This window comes from Lissotriton helveticus, chromosome 7, assembly GCF_964261635.1.
Source record: "Lissotriton helveticus chromosome 7, aLisHel1.1, whole genome shotgun sequence".
Lineage (NCBI taxonomy): Eukaryota > Metazoa > Chordata > Amphibia > Caudata > Salamandridae > Lissotriton > Lissotriton helveticus.
In genome coordinates this window covers 1,260,270,368-1,260,293,393 of record NC_136068.1, presented here as the reverse complement: position 1 = coordinate 1,260,293,393, position 23,026 = coordinate 1,260,270,368, and the positions used below count along the sequence as shown (strand labels likewise).

The following is a 23,026-nucleotide window of genomic DNA, read 5'->3' as shown; positions in this document are numbered from 1 at the left end:
TATATCTTTAAAAGAATTACAAAGTTCACGTTGTGTAGCAACTGTTAAAAGGCAAAGAGAAAACAAATAACAGTCAATTACCCAACCGTAATAAAAGTAGAAGTGAACCAGTCTTGGGCCTCCTTGTTCCATAGGGATTTAAAAGGAAGATAAAAACACGGAGTGGTAGTGATAAGAGAAAGGATAACTTTAAAACATATTGTACAAGCAACTTTTCTCATCAGCCCTTTTATAATATACCCATTGTCGATGATACCATGCATGTAAAAGACAACCAGCATTCCTAAACCTCTATATTAAAATTACAGTTCGTCCCCCCTTAAAATTAGGATCTGTTATAAAGTGCATTAAGGATTAAAAGTAGTAGGGGGGGCGCATTAGCAGGACCCATTTTGATTAAAACTACGGTATGCTAGCTGAATGAATTTTGTGAGTTTTATATTTAAAACAGTATTTTCAGGGTTCAAACCCGCCATAATCCCTTGCCTACAGGACCGGACCCCCAGCCTATTCCATTCAGCTTTGAGTTTGGACCTGCATTCAGAGTTAAGGGCTGGGCAGAGACAGACCACATGCAACAGAGTTTCAGCTGTTTTGCCACATCCTCTGCAAGTTAGGTCCTCCGCCGTGCGTCGCCATGTGGGTAGATCTTGCAGAAATCGCCAGTCACCCATTCTGATAGCGGTAAGACTACGTTTTAGATACAATGGCGGCGGGGGCTAGCCGACTATACGAATTTAAAAGAGCACAAGCATGACTGCGTTTTAAAAAATGTGCTTTATCCATAATGAGAGATTTCATTCTCACACATTTTTTTATCCCCATTTTAAAAGCTGTCTGACTGGGGTTGAGGGACCATAGGTCACTCGCTGACATTTGCTGGATTGCATCCTTGAAAAGGCGACCGAACGTTCCGCCTGAATTTTTCTGGGAGATTTCTAACCAGACTAGGGATTCTAGTGTGCCAGGGTCTGCCTGCCTCAGTTTATGACAAAGGTTCAGGTATGCCCCGGTGTCTGAGGCATCATAGTTTAATAGCCCCATTTCTAGTCTTATCTGTGCAGCAGATGCGGACTTTGGTAGCTGGAGAACCTTTTTATAGATTTTAGTCTTGTGCCTATTCAAAGCAGCATTCATTTTTCCCCTAAATGTCTCTATGCCATATGATAATGTGGGGCCAATTTTCGCTCTCATTACTTCTAGAAGAGGCGATAGGGTTGGGCCTGAGAGTTTTTTTGAGAGCTTGCCTAGTGACACCGCAAGGGTCGTAGCTTTGAGTGTGATCTCACTGCGCTGTTTTGTGAGATTACATCTAGAATCCAGATGGACACCTAGGTATTTATACGACTGACCTGTGACGAGGTTTACATTGTTAAATGTCCACCTGCCACCAGCGTAACGTTTCTTACCAAAGGGGACGACTTGCGTTTTCTTTAGGTTGACCCCTAGCTGGTTCATGATCGTATAGCTAAGCAGTTTATCCAAGAGCCTTTGTAGCCCGACCCTCGTAAGACTAAAAAGAACCAGGTCGTCGGCATACAAAAGGTTGCTTCGTGCCAAGCCTCCCACTTTTGGAGGATGACTGTTTGTGTCATCCAGGATCGTTGGCAGGTCTGCTATAACAGGTTGAAGAGAAGGGGGGCCAGCACACATCCCTGCTTCACGCCTCTAGTTGTCATAATTTTCCGCGAGAGGTGTGTGCCGGACCTCAACTTCACCCGGACCCAGGTGCGGGAGTGTAATTGGATGATTGCCTCTAACAAATTCTCTGGAATCCCCCACTTCCTTAATTTTACCCATAAAGCCGCCCTGGGGACTCTATCAAATGCTGCTTTGAAGTCGACAAAGGAGCAAAACACTGACGTAGATGTTAAAAATGCTTTGTCCACAATGGTTGATACTACTAACAGATTAGTCCTAGTCCCTGAATTAGCAACGAACCCTGTTTGGTTCATCTGCATCAGGTTGTGGTCTTTTACCCATAGCCTCAGGTCCTCCAGAAGGAGGCCTGCATAATGCTTGGCCTCAATGTCTAAAAGAGCAATGAGTCTGTAGTTATTCGGCGAGGCGCGAGATCCTGATTTATGAATTGGATGGATGATGGCGCCCCGCCATGAGTCGGGGATTGTTGCTGTTCTCAAAGCGTAGTTGAAGAGGTTTGTTAGCAATCCAGACCAGAAGGTAATGTCCGATTTAAACAGGCTCTGTGGCAGTCCATTGGGGCCTGGCGTGCATGCCGTCAGCTCTTGCTTTTGTTATAGCTTTGACAACCCTTTCTTGTGTCACCTGGAGGTCCTCATAGACGGGGTGTAGGCACTCAGTGGTGTAGTGTGTTTATCTAGGTACCTGAATCGATATTCCTATTCTTTGCCCTTGTCCGGTTATAAATCAATAATATCCCTACAATGGCATAGAAACCATTTTCATAATTCAGTCATAGCGCATGCTGTCACATTAAGCAAGCCTATTCCTCCAGCCCCCTAGAAAGCACACCGAGTTCTTAAACAAATCCAAGCCTCCAGCAACCTGGGAAATCCCCGCTGCTTTGTTTTGATTTCGTCCGAGAACTCCTGTAAAGCACTGTAAGAACGACCAGTTCTTAGTGACATCTTTATTGACGTCTTATGTCCAGCCTTATGTCAAACCCGGCACCTTTCAGGTATAAATATACCAACGTTGCCTTAAGCAAACACACGGTGGTAATCCTGGAGCAGAGCAGCTATCTACTTCCGAAGAGCCCAGCTGATCCGAGAGCCCACGGACGCTGCCCCTCCCTTTTGACGCGCTGAGAAAGACGCTGTCTTTTCTCCTGCCGAGAAATCCAGCCTCCGGCGTTTCCAGCCTACCCTTGCGCGTGACTGGGATACCGAGTCCTGAGAGAGAGATACCAGACCTCCTGCCTTCTAATACCCAGGTACTGAACTGACTAAACCCTTACAGAGAATTCTTGAGTCAGATTCTTGGCAAAACAAACTTAACTTAAACTGCTACTTACTTACTCCTTCCCACGTATTAGGCTTAGGTCAGGTACACCGGGGTAGGCGTAGTCAGAAGCACCAGTTGAGTACGATTAGTCAATGTATATATGTATGTATCTATTTTATCCATTTTAAAGTATCATATGGCTAAGAAACCATATCAATGCTTTTACAGTATTATTTCATAATCCTGCTTTTACTGTATGCACTTTACTTAACTATAAGTATTGCAATTGTAGCAATTCATTTCTCTTGTATGAGGAAAGACTGCTCAATAAATAACACCTTTTATTGAAAACGCCCGTCTCTCTTTTTCACTGCAATCTGGTGAAACTAAGTACACACCTTTGACTGAGTGAAATAGCTGTCTTTTGTTTTCACACGACTCTAGAGATATACTCTTAATCAGGGAGAGCAAAGTTGTCATGTTTTATGGTTGTCAGAAACTAAATCCCTTCTTGTCTATCCAGGGAGGTTAAACTCCTCCTCGCCTATTCAAGAAAGTTTCTAGTGAACTCTGAGCTAGCTGGCAAACACTTAAGTCTAATATAGTCAATAGAGACCTAGTTAACCTCAGTCCTACGTCTACACTACTGAAGATATTATTCCAATGCGCAGAGCCTATTGGGACTATAGGAACTACACTACAGTGGTGGTCTATCATATCTTCAAGATGTGGGCGTTTCCTCGGGTGGACCTTTTTGCCACTTGGGAGAATGCGCACTGCCCCTGCCTTTTAGTATCCGATGCAAGGGGCATTGGGGGACGCGTTTCAATTGGATTGGAGCTCACAACTCCTTTACGCTTTTCCGCCCATACCCTTGATTCCTGGAGTTCTGAGGAAGCTTCACCAAGACCGGGCCCAAGTCACTAAGATTGCCCCCGATTGGCCAAGAAGGGTGTGGTACACAGATCAACTTCACCTCTCGTCGCACCCTCCGCTCCGTCTCCCTCTCAGGGCAGACCTCCTCTTGCAGGTTCTACACCCCAACCTCCAGAGCCTGCACCTTAATTCCTGGAGATTGAACGGGGCAACCTGAGTTATTTTTGTCTCCCACTGAATGTGGTGGTTGTTATTTTATCATCCAGGGGACACTCCACCAAATCAATTTATTCATCTAGGTGGTCTAAATTTGTGAAATGGTGTGGCGAGCAGTCCATTGATTCTTTGAAGGTCCATTTGTCTGACATTCTGGGATTTTCCCTTTCCTTGGCCAAGCAGGGTTGTGCTGTGGCTACGGTAAAGGGATATTTATCTGCTTTGTCGGCTTTTCTCTGTTTATCGGATCTGCCATCTTTTTTCAAGTCCCCCATTGTTATGAGGTTCATTAAGACCCTCACCAATAAGTTTCCTCCCACTCCCTTCATTATGCCTCAGTGGGATTTGAATCTAGTGCTTACATTTCTGATGGGGCCACCTTTTGATCCTCTTCATATGTCTTTCAAGACGGTCTTTTTGAAAGCTATTACCTCGCCAGGAGGGTAAGTGAGCTTCAGGCTCTTAGTTCAAAACCTCTGTTTTGAACATTCATGCAGAAAATATGGTTCTAAGGACCAGGGCTGCTTTCCTGCCTAAGGTGGTTACCCCTTTCCATTGAGGATAGTCTATTACTTTACCTACCTTCTATCCTCCGTCTCACCCTTCCAAGGAGGAGGAGAGACTTCATCGCCTGGACCCTAAGAGGGCTATTAGCTTCTACTTGGACAGAACCAGGGAACTAAGGCAGGATGATCAGCTCTTCCTGGGCTACATTGGACGATTGAAAGAAAAAGCAGTTCACAAACGAACACTCTCCAGGTGGATCATCTTGTGTATCAAGAGCTGCTACGTCCTGGCCAAGAAGGAGCCACCTGAAGTTATTCAAGCTCATTCCACCAGAGCAAACTTGTCGTCTTCTGCTTTGGCTAGAGGTGTTCCTGTTGTGGACATCTGTAATGCGGCAACTTTGGCTTCCCACCACACCTTTGTGAAGCACTACTGCTTGGATTCTTAGATTAGGAAGGACGGCCATTTTGCACGCTCTATTCTGCAAGATTTTTTGGTATAGTCAGGTGGACACCCTCCTCCGGGAGAGGTATGGCTTGGGGATTTAATTCAAAAGGTGAGGAATCCACAAGCAGATGTATCAATCAGAAGAACAAGTTACTTACCTTTGGTAGCGCTTTTTCTGGTGGATACAGTATCTGCCTGTGGATTCCTCACTGACCCACCCGCCTCCCCATTGTCCTCCTATTTATACCGAAAAAGTTATAACTGTCTGACATGGTTATTTTTTATGTCATTTTCATGCATACAGTTTGCTGCTAGGAAGTGCTTTTTTATTGGCTTTTCCTTTCTGTTTATGTATACACTATATGTATTTGTATATATATTATGTATATGGTGTATACTTGTGGAAATGTTGTCGGTCTGCCCTTTCGCCTTGGAAAAAATGGGTGGAACAGACATCAGCACGCCAACGAGGTCTTCTAATGGCTCCGATGACGTCATACGGTGTCGTGAGCGGAGCCGTGCTATTATGACCTTCTCGTCGACGTGGGAGAGCTAAGAAAATAATTTCCATGGAATGCTGGTGCAGGGGTGATTCAAAAGGTGAGGAATCCACAGGCAGATACTGTATCCACCAGAAAAAGCGTTACCGAAGTAAGTAACTTGTTCATTTTTAATAAAAGAAGTATTGTAGTAGATGGAGAAAGACTTGGACCATGGAACTAGGGGAACACTTTACTGCACCCTATTAAGCAAAATCTTAATAGATCAGTAGTATAAAATGTTTAAGGTATATTTATTGTTCATGGTGTATGAAATTTTAAAATAAGATGCACATATTTACTTTCACTGTAAGCGACATATAGGATCTCTCATGCATAATCTGTTGGATTGAGAAGCTCTAAAACTGTTGGTGCCAAGTACTGGCAAAAATGTACTCTCTCTTCTTTTTGCAACAGATCAATTACTCTTTGGCATTCAACAGATGAATGTGATGGAAGGCAAAATACTATATAATTTGATTTCAAGAATGCCAGTAATGAAGAAATGGATCAGCATCGAAAGACCCAGGTTTGTAAAGTGATGAAATGATGAAGTGAGATACACTACTTTTGAGATGCCAATTGATGCTAATGAAAGGGACTACAGGAACAGATGCCCCAAATCATGTTACGGGAGGGAGGCCTAATGTAAAACGGTTTACTTGGTAAAAGGAAAGTAAAATCTTGTAAAGTCAGACCATCTAGACATTTGGGTGATAGTCATACACTGTCTGTACTCTTGAAAATTAAAAGCGACCTGATGGGTGAATAATTGAAATATTTATCCACTGTGCTTACATTAGGTAATTATTTTGATATTGTACCCAGAAAACCTTTCACCTGAAATCATTTTTTCTAGAGATTGTCTTGTTTGCCAGAGGCATCTCTCCCTAAGCGGTGGACCTGTTTTGTTGACTATGCTCCTAGAACTAGAGTAGCCATATTATTTAGGTGGTGGATAAAAATCCCTACTTTAAAGGCAGCATTCATATTGGTCTTCTCTTTTTAAAGCAATTGGAAACATAATGGGGAGAGGAGTTGGCCTAAAGGCTAGGGCAGTCGACCTTGAATCTAGGGAACTGGCTTCGAGTCTCGGCAATGACGCTTAACATCCTGTGATTCTGGACAAATCTCTTCATCTCCCCGTGCCTAACAAAAAATTAATGTGTCCTCATGTAATGCAACTGGTGCTATGTAAAGCGCTCTGATATCCGATCCGGGTCAAGTTTGCGCTATATAAAGCTCAGTAATAAAAAAAATTATAGTAATTGTGTCCTCTTCAAAGTGATCATCACTATCTCCCCAATTCTGCCTACGACTGTGAGTGAGATGGGGGATTTTTGTTAGTGCAATGCTGCTGTAAGGTATCAACACTGAATGGATGAGATAAATAGGCACCCTCTTTAACAGCAATGTAGACAGCTGATTAATTGGATGCATTTTGTACTGTTTAATGGATAACCTTAAATATTGTACAGAGCTATTTTCTAGCATTGTTCTCCTTAAGTTGCTCTTTTTTTCAGTCGACCCCCATCATCTAGTTGGGTATTGCAGATTTCTCCATATTATAATCAGCAATAGCATGACATTTTTAGAAGGAGTACCTGCAAGATTTATGCAGGTCGGAAGCTGCTGGGAGTTGATAGTCCTGTAATAGTCATTGTAAGGAAAAGGCGGTTGCTATTGGAGTCATCATTTGGTGAAGTCCAAACTTCTTTTTGTAAACGCTAACCGTAGCAGTGTAACTAATGTAGTTTTTAATGAGAATGTAATACCTTGGGCACACATTTTAGAAAGCCAACATGAGTTTAGTTTCAATATCTTGCTGTTTTTATTGAACATGCGTGGTTTCTTTGCTCTCATAAAAGGATCCACAACATTACTATCTATTACTACTACTAACGGCAAGGAATACTTGAAGGCGAAAACAAAGATAAACTTGTGATTCATGAAGTGCCAGATTAAAAGATATCTGCAAAGATATGGTACTTGACTCTGATTATCACATCATTGATAGATGGTCCAGAAGTTGATGATCTGGGTAATGAGATCAAAAGAAGACCATAATCCAGTGTAAAACGTTTTGCAAAAGAGAGCGATTGGCAAGTTAAAATATAGATGGAAATCAAACTAAAAGCCACTTAAGAATAGTAAAGGATAAAACGCAAATTAAGTTTTGTAAAACATCCTGGATTATCATTAATGGTAGCACTCAAGTTCTGATGCCATTTATTGAAAATGAAAGAAGTATTCTGATGATTTCACATTTGTTGCTGTGACTCTTGAGTCATTATTCAAGACACTGGAAGCATGCACTATAACCTTTCTCCCTGCTCGTTTACAATTGCTGTGAATTGTAACCAGTGTTGATCACATAAATACTGCTCCTCGGAAAAATGGTTAAAGAAATAGACACATATGTATTAAAAAGGAGGATAACAAATAAGGAGCCATCAAACAAAGTTCCAAGGACGTTGATGTTAATTCTGCTATAAATACTATTAACCTAGTTGCCTAAATAAAAAGATTGAGCATAGCCATAATAAAAAGTATCCATCAGGAGAAAAGCCTGCCTAATAACAGTGATCACAAAAGTAGACAGAAAGATAAATTAGTTGAGGAAAATTTAGTTGAAAAAAATGACTACTATAAATGTCATCACTTTGACTAATGCTACAATAAAGGAGACTATGCCTAACTATACATTACTAACTAATTAAAGCAAGACTGTTTCTGAGTACAAGAACATCTCCAGAAAGAGCATCAACAAGGGTGTCCAAAATGAAGGGCATCTGTCATAATTTTTATGAAAATAGACTCAAATACTGGGAATAACAGTTGTTTTACTAAGATGGATTACACAGCTTCCTTGACATTTGATAATATATTTGCTAGGAGGGATGACAGAAGTATGAAGAACCTATACAAACTATGATGTGTTCTTTTACTCTTTACGGGCGGGATACGTAAATCGAAGAACTTGCATGTGACGTTTTTGAATTTGAAAATGATGCTGTCTGCTTTATTTCAAAATGTCGTAATTTGTGTTGGAAATGAGATAACAAGGTAAAATTTGTGTCTACCTTTACTAGCACGTGTTGTAAATGTGTTATGGCTGCACACAGATAACCTCATTTGCCAGTTTGTTTTCTATTTGTTTTTACCCTGTAATCTCAAAAAGCTCATGCAGTGAGGATTAATTCCTTTTTAGCACACCCAGTGCTGAATCATTGGTGAGGCCACTGATGCAATCAGGATATTTGATTTGTGATGTTCGAGTTGGTGGGTGTTGGAGATATCAATTGAAAAGCTTAAGGAAAGACTCCTAACCATTTCTTCAAAAGGGCATTCACCTTAGATCCATTCTCTTCACATTTCCATGAACTTAGATGATCATTTTATTGCATTTTATGTGTTGCAACTACTATGCAATTTGCATGTACATCATTTTACGTTTCAGAAAGATTGACTGCAGTCATTGAACGATCGTGAACAGTTAACCATTGCAATGCATTTAAGCTTCCTTCGTGATGGTCATGGACTTCGTCTATCCATATTTGTTCAAGGAGTGCATTGTTGTCGCAGTTCTCTTCCTACATCAATTCCAACTGGAATAATGTTAAAAGAAGGACTTGTTTTAATGTCTTAAGTTAACAATTTAAAATGAAGACACCTTCGACCATCAGACCCTGCTGAACATTTTGTTCATTCTCATGAGTATCACTGATTCTACATTGCTGTGAGTTTTTTTCTTGATTTTGGACATCAATCTGATTTTCCACATCTGAGCTGAGAACCGTGCCCTGTTGAGGACTGACATGATCCATCAATCCATTTCTGGTCCTCAATCTCAACATGGAGCCTTTTCAAGTCATCTTGTCTATCCACTATATTGAGATCCATGCCTACACCAATGGTAACCATTTTTTCTAATGAAACACAGACCTTGCCCTCGTCCAGATCTGAATGTTAAGTGACCACCTTGAAGTAAGCTCACTTGTCAACACAAAAGCACTAATTTTGCCCACTGTCTCTTTAATCTCCGAAATACCATAGAAGATAAAGGAGTTAAAGATACTGGGGGAAAGAGGGAAAAGAATAAGAGATGAAGACCCTGGCAGATATGACTCTCAGTTGTAGCTGCAGAAACATCCAAAGCTCTGCAGTGAAATATTGACAACCTGTCTTCATGTACTCTTGAGGCAGAACTTCTATAAAGATCACAAAATCATGAATATGTGCCTACAGGTTACTGAGAATAAATATTCTGATGGGTAATTCTCCCCACAGATTCCTTATTTTAGAACTATTGTTCCAGGTGCCAGACTGCAAATGGGAAATTTTAGTAGCAGTAATATATCTTCACCACTACCAGGTAGTGCCACGTAAACATGGCGCCTCACCTTGTGACTCCTGTTCATTGTTATACGTGATGGCCATCATGGTGCCAGAAGCCAAGCTATTTTTGGCCAAAGCCCTAAGATACATGCCAAAGCTTCTACTTGCCAACTCGGATAAATGCCCCAACAGGGAACGATCTTCACAGGTGTGAGCTCCGTACAACTCTATGGGAAAGTCGCGGTTGGATTTTATCCCGGCGGATATATTTAAATCTGACCGGGAGAACTGGCTGAAATACATTTTTATTTTTGCCAATGGTCTGGCTAGAGGAGCCCCTATTCCGGATTCCTGGCGTGGAGCTGAGATTGTCCCCATATACAAATAAGGGGACCGATCCTACCCTTCCAATTATCGGCCTATTAGTCTTATAGACACTATGCAAAAGCTGGTGGCTAGATGAGTGCTAAGTAGGGTAAATAGGTGGATTGATGATAATGAAATACTATCCACCTATCAAGCAGGATTTCGCTCCCATGTTAGCACCATCGACCAAGTTTTTAGATTTATGATGTTATATTGGAACACCGTGATCCTAGCTGGGGGCACCATGCAGCATTTGTAGATCTTTAATCTGCATTTGATCTAGTGCCCCGTAACAAACTTTGGGCCACTGTTAAAGAAGCTGGGATGCCCGCGGAGATTCTTTCATTCATCATAAAACTACATGTTTCCACCTATGCCCAAGTTAGGTGGGGTCAGCAGGGGGAGACAACTGAACGTTTTCTGGTGGACAGTGGAGTAAGGCAGGGGTGTGTGTTGGCCCCCTACCCTTTTCTCTTTGTTCATTAATAAAGTTGTCTCATACTACTCTGAATATCCCACGGATGCCCCTACTCTAGCTGGCTCAAGGGTTCCTTCATTAATGTTTGCAGACGATAACTTAATCTTGTCTAAAACACAAGCTGGTCTGCAAAGAGCCCTTGACACATTTAGTCTTTTCTGTAATGACTATGATCTTTTAGTCCATGTTAATAAGACACAATTCATGGTTTTGCATAAAAACAAAACAGTGAAAGCCAGAGTGGAATTGAATACTGCATCCCTTGAACAAACTCACTCGTTTACCTACTTGGGTGTTACAATCGGCAAAATAATAAATTGGAAGCCACAGATGGATTTGCTGGTCTTAAAGCATAATCAACTAGCAGGGGCACTTCTAAAAGAACACCTCTTATCAAAAACCAAACCTGTAGCTCTGGTTTTGGCAATACACCAAGGAAAGGTTAAAGCCTCAATATTCTATGGAGCTGAACTCTGGGTCTTCGAAAACTTAGTTCCTTTAGTCCAAGCGCAGAGCAAGTTTTTAAGGACATTGACCAATCTTCCCCAGTCGACACCACTTAGACCCTTATTTTTAGACCTGGGGTGCGTTTCCTGTGAGGAGGCAGCGGATTACAGACCGCTTGCCTATTGGCGCCGGCTTTGGACCACCCCGGAGTTAGCTCCCTATGCGTAAGGTCTTAAGCATACTAGAGAAGCTGATAAAAGAAACAAAATCTCATGGCTACAAAGGATTAAGGTTACATTATTGGATATGGCCCTCAACCACTTGTGGCTGGACCCAGAAGGGAATTCCTTTCCCTCAAAATCCGAATTTAAAGCCTTATATAGGGATATGGTCTGGCAGAAGTCTCTTTCTCAGGTGAAAAGTGATTTCCTAATGGGTCTCTTTCGGGGCCACAAAATTGAACATAGACTGGAGGCCTACAGGGATACTATTACCAGCCCTGGTGATAGGAAGCTCTATCACCAATTTAGAGTGGGTACTCTCCCGATAAAATCGTTTACAAAAAAGTGGGGGAATGTTCAAGACATAAATTGTCACACCTGTTCATGTGAGGAAGAGACCTTGCCGCATACTCTTTTTGTTTGCCCTGCATATAAGGCCCCTCGCCACAAATGGCTAAAGCCAGTTTGTGCTAAAAAAGGAACAAGATCTTGCCAAACGGCTTTGTGTATTTTAAAAACTGATACCAGCGAAGTCATAGTTATTGCTATGTTTAAATTCTGGAGCTGGACGTGGGCCCTTAGAAGGAATAGGATGCAGGGCATTATGTAGTTATGTAATTATGTAACTATGTAGTTGCGTAATTATGTAATCATGTAAATTACTTCATTGAGCTATGGTGCTTTCTAGTCTTCTCAAATTTAACTTGCTTATAAGATTGTGATCCTTTTAGCACAAATCTGCGTAATTATGGTTATTCCTATCTTTCTAAGAATTATAGTTTTAAGACAAAAGGTTTTATGACATGTATTACTAGTATGTTTCGTTTTAATGGAATTGTATTGAATTTTATCTTGTGACACCGTAATTGGTTTTAATGAGTTAAGTTTTGATTTTTCTTATTGCTGTTTATATGTGTCTTTTATGATTGCTTATGATCAAATAAAGACTAATTGAATTGAATTATAGTGGGCACCTTGTACCAGTCCAAACCACCCTTATTGATGATTAGGTTATAGACAACCTTTATTGAAAGCTATCCTAGTGGTAGCTGTCTAGAGCGGCCTTCAGGGTAAGTCTCGAAGGAATGTAAAGCAGCTTATTTTACCAGATCAGAACCTCCGGAATGACCAAATGAAAGGAGAACCACACAAGAAATATATCAAATATATGTATGTATTACTAAACACTCTCTACTAACATCTTTGAGAGATTAGAGAACAAAGAACACTATAATAAATCACTAGAATGACAGTAAGTAGCACAATACACAGCGGGATCCAGCGGGAGACCGAACTATATACTAAGAAAGTGGTATAACTAGCACAAATTGTGCCTAGAGCACGTAGAATCACTGAGACCCCAAGGAACCACCCAAGGTAGTGACACAGGGGACCCACGGAGGACGTGAGAACACAGGCGTGAGCTCCGTACAACTCTATGGGAAAGTCGCGGTTGGAATTTATCCCGGAGGATATATTTAAATCTGACCGGGAGAACTGGCTGAAATACATTTTTATTTTTGCCAATGGTCTGGCTAGAGGAGCCCCTATTCCGCGCGAGAGCAGGAGCCAATGGAAACACAATTGCTGGCCTGTTATAAAACACAAGTGATCTGGATGCATCCCAAGAAGGGGACATGCCTTACTCCTGTGGAGGAAATTACTTCATCACTACCATTTATTGCTGAGGCCAGATCTAGAATTTTGACAGAAATCTTGAAGCCTTCCTTCACAGTCTCAGAACCTCTGCTACCTTTCAGAGCGCACTACTGTAGCCCTTGGGAGAAAACGTTCCCTGGTCTGGCAGTCAACTGGCAAATTGCTGGATAACACAGGCCTGCACCTTGTGAAATGAAATTCGTGTCCTTTCACCCCTCTCCCAAGAGCATAGTGCTCCAAGCTTTTGCCTTAAAGTTGAACCCTAACACTTTTTCCATGACTCCACTGAATTAAAAGTCTAAGAGACGGGGCTCTATAGGGTGACTGATTTTTGCTTCTGGAATCCTTCCTATTCTCACTGTGAATGTCAAGTACCTTCTGGGGCCCTATGTCCAAGCCCTGTGTGAGCCGGCCAAACTAACAGTCAGTTTGCCTAGCCACATGAAGTTCTTTTTCTATTCTGATGAACAATGGATTGGTAGCTTCCAAACAGATCTTGAATGTGTGCTCTATTCTGCACACAATGTGGCTTGATTCATGGACACAGCCATCATGCTGCATTGCCACACTTGGCTTCATTCCACTGGATTCTCAAAAAACCCTCGCCTCCATGCCCTTAATAGAATTGTAACTTTCCTTCACGTTAGTTAGGAAATTTTACATTCTATATCTGGACTGGAGGCTCAGATTTTCCAGGTTCAAAGCTGACTGACCACCAGTGAGGCGACTCCCACCACTGGCTTAAACTAGAAAGTCTTGAAGTAGAGCCCAAGGACCAGTCAGCCATATTAAGAATGTCCTATGAACGACTCCTAGCAAAAAGGCTTTTGATGCCATTGCCCCCTTTGTGGAGTGTGCCCTAAATGCAGAGGTGTCAATGCCCACTTCTTAAATGACCCACTTCACCCACCGGACAATGGTAGGGGAGGAGCCCACCTAAAGTCTTCTTTAGGACAATAAGTAACTGAGGTGTGCCCGGAGGTTGTAATTCACTCTTTCATGGATTAGTAAGCGATGAGACCTCTTAGTACGTATAGTTCAGGGTGTTGGGTAAACACCGGATATTGCACTATTCTCGTAGTAGATATTGTGAAAGACATCCCTTCTGGGGTAACATTCTCAGATTGTTATCCAGTGGGTGCACATCCAAGCTTCTCTTACATGAGATAAGGCACAGAAAAATTGGCAACTTACCTGTTAGTTCTTTGCAAGATAGAAATTCATTGTCCTGCCATGACTCCAACAATCAAAGGACCACATTTACATCCCAAAGTGCAGAGTATTTAGGTTCTGAGGGGTAAGATATTCTGATCCTCTGCAATAGTCTGCATACTAATTGGTGTTCTCCCGTCGGTATCTCTTGAAAAGGCAAGCGACCCGCCAAGATGGCTGACCAGCATGTGCTAATTTTCCTGTAGGCCAAGCCTGCTTCTGCTATTTCAGGTAAGAAGTTTACTATGCTCACTACATCTGACCGCACAGGATTAAGACCCCCTCGCAGACACCAGCGTGACCACTTGAGCCATGCTGAACTGTATGACTTGACAGTAGAGTTGTCCCACTCCTCTGATGAGGCTAACAGCCTGTTTTGATTGTCCTGGGATTTCCCAGTGTGCCCTCTAATCCTCCATGACATGAGAAGGAGAGTACCTTCCTGTAACAACTGGTGAAAGTTGCAGTGAGCATTCCTTAGAAGGTTCTGAGTCTGGGGAAGAGGGATTGTAGAATGCATGGAAAGTTCCAGAAGAAGTGGATACCAAACTTGCGATCTCCACAGCGGTGTCACCAGTACCATCTCCGCCTGTTGTCTCCTGACATGTGCGGTCAGCCTGACAATCATTAAGAAAGACAGCAAGGCATGTCTCAAACCTAGGCTACAGCCATGTAGAAATGCTCCTGTGGCCTTTGCTGGTTGATCCGGACGCCAGCTGAAGAAGCATGGTAGTTGAGGATCCAAACGAGTGGCAAAGAGATCTAACTTGCACGGGTCCCATTTTAGCCTCAGTCACTGAAATAGACTTGGATCCAACAGCTGGGAACTGGAATCCCTCAGTTGCCTGGAATGCCAATCTTATGTTTGATTCAGTCTCCCTGGTAGGTACTCAGACGTCACAGCAATTTTGTGCTGCAGGCAGCAGCGCAAAAAAATCCTTGGCCAAATTGGCCAGTGACTTGGACCGTGTCCTCTCAAGCTGTGTATGTAATGGACTACCGACACATTGTGCATTTTGAGAAGAATGGAACAAGATACCTTGTTTGCCGCCAAGCTCTTTACCATGAAGGAGCCTCCAGAGGCTCAAGGCAGTTAATACAGAGTGTTTCCTCATTTTCTGACCACAAACCCTCCTATTGTTATATCTCTACAACAGGCTTCTCATCCTAGCCAGGTTTCAAAGGATTCTATGATGAGGTTTGTATTGTGCTGAATATTGCTCTGCCATTCTAAGAATGCATGTGATCCAGTCACCACCAGATTTCCCTCCAAGCTTCCTGGATGAGGTACACCTCTTCGGCATTCGTCAACCCCCATTTAAGGTTCAACTCCTTCAGCCTTGACGTGCCCAGTAGTGCAGGGGCCCGGGGAAGAGTGCCTCTATGGAGGATGCCGGTAGTCTCACTATCCTGGCCAGGTGTTTGAAGAATATGTTTTCTTTTTCCAAGGTTTTGCACAGTTCTCTGCGATTCATCATAGACATCTTCTTCTGAGGTCATCTTCAGACAGATGCCAAGAATAATAACTTCTGAGCCGAAGTGACTTCGAATTTCTGATCGCTTATAATAAATCTGAGACACTGCGGAAGGGATACTGCCAGTTAAAGCTGCTCCTGTAGCCGTCCCGGATCTTGGTGCCAATTATTGTCTACCTCACAACATAGTCCTCTATGTTGTGAGGTAGACAATAATTCTGACTCCTCTTACCCGTAGCCATTCTATGCCTGACAAAAGTACGTTGGTGAAGCACCACAGAGTGGAGGATAGGCCTAACAGGAGTCACGTTCACTGATAGATCTGACATTTCCACTCAACTACAGAAAATGCTATTGAGGAGGAAAAATTGGGATGATAAGATAGGTATCCTTCATATCGAATCTTACTAGCCAAATGTTTGGACGTAGCACGCCTCTGAGTAGATGCATGCTCTCCATTTTGAAGTGTCAATACATTACCCATTTGTTGAAGTCCTTCAAGTTGATTATTGGCCAACGGCCTTTAGCCTTCTTCTCAACCAAGAATAAATTGCTGAGAAAACCCATTGGGGTAAAGAGAAGGAGGTACTATTGCCTTTTTTTGCTAAAAGAGAGCACGCCTCTTGATCCACAATGTGAGCACCCTCCTGTGAAAGAGAAAGGGGTCTTGGAAGGCATCTCTGGCACTGGGTTTTAGGGAAAAGCCCATGATAATGTAAAGTACCCATGCAGCTCCTGTTATGTTCCTCCAGTTGTGAAGAAAAAAATGTAATTGGCCTCCCACTTTGAGTGGGGAAGAAAGGGTATTGCTTACCGTTTGTCACTCCAAGTTCGTTGCTAGCACCCCTGAAGGCTCCTCTACCACTTTGGCCTGTGCCATTGCCTCGGGTAGGTAAGAAACCCTGAACTTTCTATGATCTTTCCACTGCAAGGAGCGTCTTATTTGAGTTTGTGGGGTCTGGAGTGTAGGAACAGCCGGACAAGTGTCCGTTGCCTTAAATGCGCCCTTCAAAAATATTTTGGCCAAATACCTTTTGCATAGATTGTTGCACCTTATCAAGGGAAGAAAAGATTGTCAAAAAACCTGGTGTACTCTATAATGAAAAGATCTTGAAGGAGTCCTCCTTCTGCCACCAGACCTGCTTCTGTGGTGGCCAATTCCCCCCATTTTTATCAAGAGCGGTCTGTGCGTTCCGTGAATAAAGCATAGTTGTCGTTAACAAGGAAGCATACCGCTCGTTGGGCCCATCCTGATGGGATATCTGGATCAATCAGGTTGACAGTCTCACAGGCCTGCTTGGCCGGCCCATCTAATAATTTATCCTGACAGGACTACCAAGAATGGTCAAGCCTTTTTTTTGGATCCTTGATTAATTTTGTTACAAAGGTGGCCTTTTTAGGATCAACTTCAGAATTACAGGCCATTGTACCTGCCAGAGATGTTCGTGGACATTCCTCCTTTGTTTTGCATAACTTCTTTATCCGTGGGTTTTCTGTTACGGCTGCTCATGTATTGAGCTACCTTTGCACAATAAAGCAGCTCCCTCGTGACCTCCTAATTTTTCAGGGTTTTAACCTCCAATTGTATGGGCATAATCATACTACAATAGCACATGCTTTTTCCTTTTTCATTTTTTTATTGAAATTATTTTCTCATTAAACATTTCTTTTTATATCATTATTATTTCAATAAAAAAAAGATTTTTTTCCACCACAGAATACATTATTTTCATCAGTAAATCATAATACAAAATTCATTGTTCATATATCAATACACATACTAATAACCATATCACCAGGTAGAGAACTAAACCAAACACAACACTCTCTCTCACTCATTCCACATTCACAACTTCATATATCCGGACTTATTAACAAGTTTTGTTGATTTTCTATCTATTGTCCGAAATATAGCCACTCTAGTTAGTGGGATTTTACAAGGACTTGGTTAACGCGTTTCGGTGGAAGGTGACAACGGTGGAAACCACCTTCATCAGGACCCGCCAGATATGTCAATGTGTGTTCTCTATACCTGAGGCAATTGGCACTACCAATGCTTGTTTGGAGATAAGGTAAGGCTTGTGGAGAATATGTGCCTGCTATTTAAAATGGGCTAGAGGTCAGGAAAAGAACTCCACGGTCGTTACACCGCTAAACCTGAAGTTGCTGTGACTCACATGCAGCCGCTAGGATATGTAGTTTTTTTGGTGTTGGGGTATAGTTGTGTTGTTGGCTGCTGAGCTAGATTCCTCACCTTAACATAGATACACAAGCAACACCTCCACTGTCTCAAACCAAAAACCTCTAGAGGATCGAACAGGCACCGAACGGACCTGACTAAGCAATTGATCTTCGTGAACTTGTGGACGGATGCCCATGTAGCAGCTTGGCAGATGACCTGGACAGATACCCCGTATGCTAACGCCGTAGTAGTGGCCTTGGCCCTGTTGCAGTGGGCCCGCAAGTTTCCAAGAGGCTGCTTTTTAACTAGTGCTTAGCGGATTTTAATGCAAAGTACTCATTGAGAGATGGTTCTCTCAATGAGGAACGGGTCCATAGAACAAATTTGTCTTGTTAGAAGCTGGTGTATTGAGGCTTAGCTGAAAGAGCTTGAAGCTCGTTGATCCTCTTGACTGATGTAATGTTCACCAAGAATGAAGAGTTAAGGGTCTGAGAGGACAGCTATGTAGGGCTCAAATGGGGAGCCCATGAGAAATATTATGACCAAATTAAGGTCTTCTTGGGGCATGATAAAAGGGATAGGATGGAACAACTGTTGCAAGCCCTTAAGAAAAGCTGTCACATCAGGTGACTTAAACAGTGTGGGCTGATCGGGCAACCACAAAATAGTCGATATCGCCACAAGATAACCTTTTATAGTACCCAGGGCAAGGCCTTGACGGGCGAATGACAGTACCAACAGTAACACTTCAGACGAGGAGGACGAAAGTGGGTTAACATGACGGGAGGAGCACCAAGCCACAAATTTGTCCCAGCGACAGCCTTATACCATCTTTGTTGAAATATACATGGCTGCCAAAATGACATCGCACATCTCGGGAGATCGCACATCTCGGGAGGAAGATCAAAGGCATTCAAGTCTCACTGCTCAATCCATATGCATGAAGATGGAATGTGTGAAGGTTTGGGTGCAGGGCCCTGCCTTTTGCTACGACAGCAGGTCATCCTGAAAAGGCAGCCTGATCAGAGAACAGATGCTCATGCTCAGGAGTACGGGATATCAAACTCTTCCTAGCCCAGTCCGCAGCCATGATGATGCCTTGGGCCTGATCAGTCCTGATCTTCTTGAGAACTCAGGGTAGGAGCAATGTCAGTGGAAAGGCTTACAGGAGCCCTGGGTTGCAGTCTAAATTGAATGTGTCTCAGACTGAGAGCCACTTTGGAAACTTCAAGGTGTAGAAGATCTGACATTGCGCATTCTCTGCAGTGGCAAATAGATTGAGCCAAGGTTCTCCTCATTCTCAGAAGAGACTTTGCGCCATCTCCAGGTGTAGACACCATTTTTGTGATCCGCAAGGCTTTGAAGGCTAAGTTAGTCTGCCCTGGCATACAGAGATCCCACCAGGTACTGCATGTTATATCCCACACGAATCACCACAGGAGGGGTATCTTGCCACAGCACAAATCACAGGCAAATCACTGAACTACTAAGCTGAAAATACCTCTGTCTTAAGGAGTTTCCTGAACTTAAAATGATCAGTGCACTTTAGAATGTGGAGCGATAGGGGACTATGTAAGAAAAGGACCCGCCCCCTCAACAGGACTTTCTAACCTGTGGTACAGGGAGAAGAGCTTTGTCGCTAGATATTAAAAGTATGACTGGTCGGTAGTATGTAAGCTTCAAAGATCTAGATAGCTTGGACCTTATCCGATCAGAGAATTGTGTGTCCAAATAGCAAATTAGAAAAATAATTATTTTACAGATCGGCAACCAATAAAGGGAACATGGAAGGGGAGCAGAAGCAGTCCCGGAGGAAGGTTTCAAATGAGACGAACTACAGTGTTCTGAACAACTTGCAGTTTATAGTAACGGCTCATTTGTAGAGGACGTCATTGCAGTACTCCAAGTGGGAGATAACCAATGGTTGGACCAAAGTTTTCCTCACAGAAAGTGAGAGGAGGGTAAAAGCTCTCCTCAACAGGCGCATCACATAAAATCAAGTGCATGTGGTAGTCAGAACTTGTTCTTGACTGCTAGTTTAGGAGTTGACGCAGTGCATGACCAGGAAGATGTCCAGTTGCTCCAGCCAGGTCAAGAGGCTCAGGGCCTCCTGATACAGAGACTATGACTCTACTCCGCCCTGTTTGTTGCAATCCCACATGGCTGTAGTGTTATCTGTGAACACCTGAAACAGCCTTCCTATAATGGACTGGAGGAAGGCTTCAATGTAAGCAAATCGCCCTCCACTCCAGAAGATTTTTTTTTAATACTTTTTTTTATTAATATTTTTATTTGGGTTTTTCCCCATTTTTTCCCCCTTTTTTTCTAATACAGAGCACAGCATCAGAATACATAAAACAAGCAATAAACAACATATAACCGGGAGCACTTAATCAAATACAAAAAAAACCCAATAACACGAAACTTATACTAAATAGACAAATGACAATAAATGAAAAATATGTATGACATACGACAAAACTAGGATGGGAGAATGTCTAAATCTGTGTCTCTTGTCTTTCTTTCCATGTATTGATAGGCTCCCATATACTTGGTCATAATCTTCTTCCCCTTTTACCCTTCCTTGCATATATCCCTTTCTCGAGATTATAAACAGAAAGCAATCTCCCCAACCACTGATGAAAAGAGGGTGGGATCTTTTCAAGCCAAGCCGAAGCAATACAAATACGTAAAACTGCCATGGCCAAGAACATAAAGTGACTTACAGGATCGTCCATGCCATCGCCATCTACCCCTAGCAGAATTCTGGATGGTGTCTAGGAAGTCTCAATTCCCAGTGATCTCCCTAAGAAAGATTCTATAGCTCTACGGAGTGGCTGCAGGTGCGAGCAAGTGGCAAAGAAGTGCACTATCTCAGCATCAGAGCTATCGGAATGCGGACAGGTAATGCCCGCTATACCTCCCCACTGCGCAATCCTTGCGGGTGTATAATATAATGAGTAAATTGTTTTAGAATGCTGGGCCTGAAGTGACGCCGAACATAGGATAGTTCGCCCTAACTCCAACGACAAATGGAGGCACTCATATCCTATGCCAAGTTTCTCAGCCCACTTTCTTTCGTATTTTTCGAGGTCATCCTCCTTAATTGCAATCAACTCACCATAAAGCTTTTTAATCGTGCAACCTGCCCTACCCTCAATAACATCCATAATTGTATTCTTCGCACCCCCTCTTTTTTGTCGCTGGAAAGCTCCTAATTTGTAAGTACTTAAAGAAGTTTCTAATCTCAATCCCGTAGGCCCGCTGTATATCAGGGAACTGATACATTCCATTCAGACCCAAAAGGTCCCCCAATTTCGTAACCCCACGCCGCCCCCACACTGCAAAAACTGAGTCTACAAATATTTCCCCTGGAAGGGAATAATTCCCATACAAACGGGTATATGCATTAAACCTACCTAATCTACTTCTTTTCCTAAACGCTGTCCATATCTTATGTGCAGCAATTAAAATCTTGAACTTAGTTCTTTTAAAATAGCCGGGATCTGTATACTTCAAAAAGCAATTCTCTGCCTCCCCTCCAAGTAATAGCGAGTATATAGATATAGACCCAAAGGTATCCTCTACGTCGGAAGCCCCTTCCCCTTAAAGGCCAGACATGCACTGCAAGGCTGCTGCTCAGTAGTACATTCTGAGATCAGGAACAGCCCAGCCTCCTCTGTCCCTAGGTAGTGCCATATATCTTAAAGCCCTTCTAGTCTTGCCGTGTGCCCATATAAATCTATCAGCTGTTCTAATGTAGTAAACCATTTCGCCTGGAATGTAAGTGGGATTGCCCTGAAGAGGTAAAGAAATGTTGGCAAGAGAATCATTTTGATGATGTTACAGCACCCTTACCACAGAAAGATGCAAATTATGCAATCTATCCAGGTCTTTTTTGGCTTTATTTATTATAGGTTCTATATTCTTATCCACCACTTTATCCAGGTCCGCCATTATATTAATCCCCAAATAAACTCCAGATTCCACTACTCTGGTGTCAAGCACTTCTTTTTATTGAACATTTTTTATATAACTCACCATCACAAAATCCCGAGTAAGCGACATCATAATTTCGTATTTCCAATGATCAACATCACATATCAGGGCACATTTGCAATATGAGAGAATTCAAGGGGTTTCAAGAGTTTCAGTATCCGTCCGAGGAGTAGGTGGAGTACAGATATCACCTCTATATTGATTCCATACCCCCATACCTTTCCCCATTTACCAGGGCTCCCTCTTGCGACATAGACTGACTTCTACCTAAACATACACCAGTCTAGGTCTTCTGTCCACTTACTCAGTTTGGGCGGTTGGCTTGCTCCCCACTGCTGTGCTATATTCCTTTTCGCTATCATGTATGTCAGGGTTGTCCATTGTGTAGTGAACGTGATGAGATCTGTCAGCTCCCAAACCATAAGGAGACACCTTTGAGCCTCGGGCTGTATGTCAATATGTAGGAGTTCCCGTAGTTATGCCCCCGTCGTACCAATTGAGCTTCAACTTAGATAACGCAGTTCGGAGCCTGCCGTCCCATAGGAGTTCTCTTTGAAGGTTTTCTATTTCTTTAAAATAGGACACTGGGACTGGGACCATTGCGTTCTGGAGAGCATTACAAAGCAGGGTAGGGCCATTATTTTGAAAAAGCCTGCTCTGCCTAGCAAGGAAAGGGGGAGGGATATCCAGTGTCCGACATCGCTTTTCAGCCACCGGATAGGTGGTTCCAGATTACGGGCAAAGCAGAGCTCCAAACTCACCATTACGTAGATGCCTAGGTACCGGAAGCCATCAGTTGCTATCTGAATCGGGCAGTTCCACGGTAGGGAGAGTGGTTCTCCCTGGAGGACATAGACTACAGACTTTGATCAGTTTACGGTAAAGCCGGAGTAATTCCCGAATATTGCGAGAATGTGGAAAAGACCAATCAATGAGGCTCTTGGAGAGGTCATATAAAGAAGAATGTCGTCTGCGTATAAGCAGATCTTGTCTTCCCAACCTTGGGTCCACCGCATTCCGCAAATTACTTGATCCTGCCGGATCCAAGCTGCCAGGGGCTCCAGTGCTAATGCAAAGAGGAGCGGAAATAGAGGGCATCCTTGGCGCGTGCCCCGGCTCAACTGGAAATGTGGAGACTT

At 42.8% G+C, this 23,026-nt stretch overlaps 1 protein-coding gene across 7 annotated transcripts in view; it reads left to right on the top strand.

Moving 5' to 3' along the window:
* Positions 1-23,026, top strand: part of SPATA20 (spermatogenesis associated 20) — a 2,403,479-nt gene that overhangs the window by 272,418 nt on the left and 2,108,035 nt on the right. For all 7 annotated transcript variants that reach the window (XM_078654432.1, XM_078654437.1, XM_078654433.1 and 4 more), the window contains one exon: positions 5,928-6,039. In XM_078654432.1, the coding sequence (XP_078510558.1) occupies positions 5,954-6,039 (86 nt within the window). In that variant the 5' untranslated portion in view covers positions 5,928-5,953. The remainder of the gene's footprint in view (positions 1-5,927; positions 6,040-23,026) is intronic.